The following is a 4,780-nucleotide window of genomic DNA, read 5'->3' on the forward strand; positions in this document are numbered from 1 at the left end:
TCCCCACCCACCACTACCACGGGCTCTTAGCCATACGTCCATCTCAGAGACTTAACTAGACACTTTACATGGCTTTTCTCTCTGAGTGCTGTGGCCTTCTTTTTTTTTTTTTTTTTTTAAACGGCAGTGCTTTCATTGTTTTTCGATCACTTACTGAGTTTACATTTACACAGACAAACACACACACACACACACAGACATACACACACGCTTTTCTCTACATATTTCAATTAGGCTGATCTCAGTAATTTAGTCTCATACTAGATTTTTTAAATCTGTTGCTCAGATGTAGGCAATTGTCAATAAAATAAAGGTAACTAACATTTCTCAGTTGTCTTAAAGCTCTTTCTTGTTTATATATATATATATATATATATATATATATATATATATATATATATTTAACTTTACAATAGATTAAATTAAATTGTGTAGAAAATTACTCAATATCCAAAATAAAAATGCTCAAAAGATTTTTTACCAAATTCCTTGTGCAACCGTTTTGAAGACAACAGTCATATGAATGTTCTGTTGAGCAACTCACAGTGAGGTTCTGTGCCACAACAGTTTAACAGTGTCTTTGTCCTGCTCTCTATCTCTGTCTGTTTTACCCTCTATCTGCAGAGTATCAGCGTAGATACACCTTCAAATGTAAAAGAGTGATGACTGAGAGAGGGAGAGACTCGACCCCAATCAGGTGGGTGTGTGTGTGTGTGTGTGTGTGTGTGTGTCTGTGTGTGTGCGCGCGTGTGTGTGCGCGCGTGTGTGTGTGTGTGGCAGAGTGGTGATAAATGGGGGTTGAGGCCACAGTACTATGATGCCGCTTCAGCCACCAGCAGGACATACTGGTGCTGTGCTGTGGATGGAGGGTGGGTGGGTGTTGGGAGGGGATCAGGGTATGGGGGATGGAAGAAGTGATGGTGGGGGGCGCAGGGGGGGGCTGCAGGACATGCTTCATTTTGCTACACTGAATACCCCCACCTCTGCATACACACATACGCACACACACACACACCAGCATCTATTGTATTGCCCTGACAAAAACTGACCACAGGGCTTCAGCTGGTGCCAAAAATACACACAAGCATAAACACACACAACTATACGCTTGCATGAAAATTCCCATCTAGCCGAGAGGACAGCACGCATCATTACAAACCCGCGGAGTTGTCCCCCCTCCACCCCAAAGCGCGGCCCTCCGACCTCATCTCCCACTGCTCTTTTGGCAAACTGTCAAAGCCATCATTCACCGTGAAAAGACACGAGAGACACTTGACTCCTTTACTCTGCTGGCGACTGACTTTCACAACTCCTGCCCCCCAGCAACCCCCGCCCCCACCGTAGTTCATTCACCCTCAACTTGCTCGGACTGAGGAGAATAGAGTCAGTACAACAAAACGTGAATTTGACGAAGGAAACGTTTAAGAGACTGAAAACAGAGCGTCAGATATTTGTGGTTAGTTAGTGGTGCCTCCAAACAGAACAAGTCACTACAATCAATACAAAATTAACCAACAGGGAGGGAACAATATTATCAAGTTGGTCAGAGATGAAAGTGGGGTGAAAAAATCAAAATTATTTTCTAGATGGGCAGAAAGTGAGATGGAGAGACTGTGTGCAAATCAGTCTTTCAAAAGTGACACGGTCAAAGGTTCCTGTCGTTGGTGGGTCTGTGGTTAGAGCATCTGTGTCTGTGTGTGAGCCTCTAACTAGTGCCGAATTAGGAGGCCCTCTGGTGGATACAGCACTGCCATGACAGACAGACACACACACACACACACATTACCCAAACGCGTCCGTACTATGCTCCAACACACACATTCTTTCCCTTTCTCTGTCTCTCTCTCTCTTGTGGACAGTCTCACACACACACACACACACACACACACACACACACACGTATACACACTTTCTAACTCTCTCACATGGCTGCAGCGAGCTCTCTATAAATATAAACTGAAATGCCAATGCAAAAAACACAACAAAATCCATAACCAAGTAAAACTGTCACTGCAAAACATTTTCATCACTCTGCAGGCAACAGCTTCAGGCAAAACGTGCCGACAGCACAACAAACTAACGAGAAAATTCACCAAAAATATAAACGATTATATAAACAATGTTTTTTTTTCCATCTGCTAAACAACACACACACACAAAAATACAAAACAAAAAAAGAAAATACAACATAATGTTTCATTGTGCCTCCTGCCTATGTAGAAAACCCCAGCGCTGCCTGAGAAGAGAGCAGAGCAGAGTGGGAGAGCGAGGGGAAAACAGAGTGTGTGTGAGAGAGAGAGAGAGAGAGCGAGAGAGAGAGAGAGAGAGAGAGTGAGAGAGCGGCAGAGAGACGAGACGGGGGAGAAACACAACTTACCTGCTGTTGTTGCAGATGCAGCAGCTCGACTGTGCTTACTTCGCTGCTCGTGTCACCAGCGCTTGATCTCCCATCTCTACTGCCAGCCTCTAATTGGCTGCTGCTTAGGGTGCTCATTCCATTTTGACTCATTGAACTGTTGCTTATTGTCTCTGTGGCCGACTCCTGCATCATCATGATTTAAAACCTAGAAGTGATTAAGAGGCACCGGTTAGGGCTCTTCTTGTTACAATTCCCCCCTTCTTCCCTCCTATTTTTTTTTTTTTAATGCTTCCATTATCAAGCCCTCAGTCCCCCTCTGCAAATTAAAGCATTTAAAGAAGAGGGAGGGGGGAAAGGAGAAGGGGGGGATGCAGGAGGAGCAATTATGCATTCATTGTGTAAATGAAGCAATACAAAGAGATGCACGTCCTGGTGCTATTTGAAATGGGAGGGGTTCCTAAATATGGCAAATGTTTTTATCTACTAAAATTTGGGCATGAATCATCAAAGCATCTGGCTTTACAAATTAAAGTTGTATTTTTATTTTCATTCCTATTTTTTTTAATAAAAATACATTTGTAAGAAATAAAAAAAAAAAAAAAATGCTTGAACAAATATGTGATTCATGAACGAGCATATGCTTTCTTAATATCTCCATTACACTTTCAGACATCCAGGCACCACAGTCAGAGAAACAGAAGCGCGGGCACTCCTAAAATATCTGACGTCTTGAAGCTGTCAGATTTTTAGTGTCGCATCTGTATGAAGTTGCCTAATGACGCAAAGCTAATCATGCAAAATTAAAATTTGGTGATGGGGGGAGGGCGGGTGGGGGAGAGGAGGAGGAGGAGGAGGCACCAAATCACATGGTGCAGGGCTTGTGATGAACACTATAATGGGTTTGTCATCTTTGCTGTGGCTAAATAAAATCTGCCTCGCAGGCTTCCATAGAGGCAGGATGCTCATGTGTCATTTATTGCCTCGATTCCTTTTTTTCCCCCCTTTTCTTCTTTAATCAAACCTCATATATTCTTTTATTTTGTTTTATTTAGGAGAAAAAAAATCAACTGCTGCTCTCAACAGGACACAATTAAACCAGATGTTGAGCTGCCATCAAACTTTGTGCTGGGAGAATTTAGAATCCCAGGCAAAAATTTTTAAACAACAGTAAATAAATATACGATATGGAATTAATTCTGTTGTATTTATTAGATATGGAAAACTGGTGAGAGATAGAGAAAAAAGGAGGGAAGAAAAAGGGGAAAAAAATCTATCACAAATATCACTAATGATTGTGCTAAAAACAGCATAAATTATGCATATTACCTCCTCTCTCTCCAGTAATAAATGTTTTATCATTTTCCCCTGCATTTAATGCTCTGTACCTTCGGTGGGGCAGAGAGGAGCCCCACCAACATCAGTCGACACTCTCACAATAAATAAGACACTCAGACCCAACACACGGCAACTCAAAAAGCACCACAGAAGTGTGGGTTTTGTGCTGTCTCTATTAGGAAAATAATTATTTTTATTGTTTAAAATAAAAATTTGAGGCCATTCACATTTTAAATGCTAAAAAAATACTGCTACTATCACGACCTTATGGAGGAAGTTTGCTTTCAGAAGCTGTGAGGCACGTCGTTATTTCCATTCCTATTTCAACAGCAGTTTTCACTTTTCATTTTGACGATACAAAATTTATTTTTTTTAAACATATACAAGAGCAACCCTAATGCAAGATAATCCACGCACATGCAACAAAAGAGGGACAGATGATGATCATGACTGTGTGTGTGTGCGCGTGTGTGTGTGTGTGTGTGTGTGTGTGTGTGTGTTGTTGTATACATTTGTACCCAGCCCGCATGGGTATCATGTGTATTCTTTGGCCAGTTTTAATAGAAGTGTGTGCATGTCCTTCATTGTGTGTGTGTGTATGTGTGTGTGTGTGTGTGTGTGTGTGTGTGTGTGTGTGTGTGTGTGTGTGTGTGTGTGTGTGTGTGTGTGTGTGTGTGTTTGTGTGTGTGTGTTTGACGAGGGGCAGATACAGGACAGGCCTTAAAGGATGTCTACAGCCAGGATAAACAGGATCCAGGCAGGGAGAACAAACAGGGCTGAGCAGTTACACAGAGCAGGGCGACAGCTGCCTGGGACACAAGTAAATAGGGAAGAGGCCAGGACAAGGCGTGCTTGTGAACAAACAGGCCCCTGTTTAACACCACACCGCTCACTACTGATGGAGAGAGACACAGAAAAAAGACAGAAAGAAAGAGAGAGAGAGAGAGAAGAGCAGAGAGGGTGGAGGGTAGCGGAGAGAGACAGGAAGAGAATAGGAGTGAAAGAGAGAGAAAGGGAGAGTGAGTGGGAGGGAGGAAGGTGGTGGTTGTGTGTGTGTGTGTGTGTGTGTGTGTGTGTGTGTGTGTG

At 42.8% G+C, this 4,780-nt stretch overlaps 1 protein-coding gene across 7 annotated transcripts in view; it reads right to left on the reverse strand.

The window, feature by feature from the left end:
* Positions 1 to 4,780, reverse strand: part of foxp2 (forkhead box P2) — a 105,859-nt gene that overhangs the window by 60,056 nt on the left and 41,023 nt on the right. For 5 of the 7 annotated variants that reach the window (XM_023417943.2, XM_023417941.2, XM_087177066.1 and 2 more), the window contains one exon: positions 2,378 to 2,564. The exons of the other annotated variants lie outside the window; for them this stretch is intronic. In XM_023417943.2, the coding sequence (XP_023273711.1) occupies positions 2,378 to 2,554 (177 nt within the window). In that variant the 5' untranslated portion in view covers positions 2,555 to 2,564. The remainder of the gene's footprint in view (positions 1 to 2,377; positions 2,565 to 4,780) is intronic. 7 annotated transcript variants of the gene reach the window in all.

Source organism: Seriola lalandi, unplaced genomic scaffold (genome assembly GCF_002814215.2).
Source record: "Seriola lalandi dorsalis isolate HSWRI2012SDOR001 ecotype SW California unplaced genomic scaffold, Sedor1 jcf7180002054579, whole genome shotgun sequence".
NCBI lineage: Eukaryota > Metazoa > Chordata > Actinopteri > Carangiformes > Carangidae > Seriola > Seriola lalandi.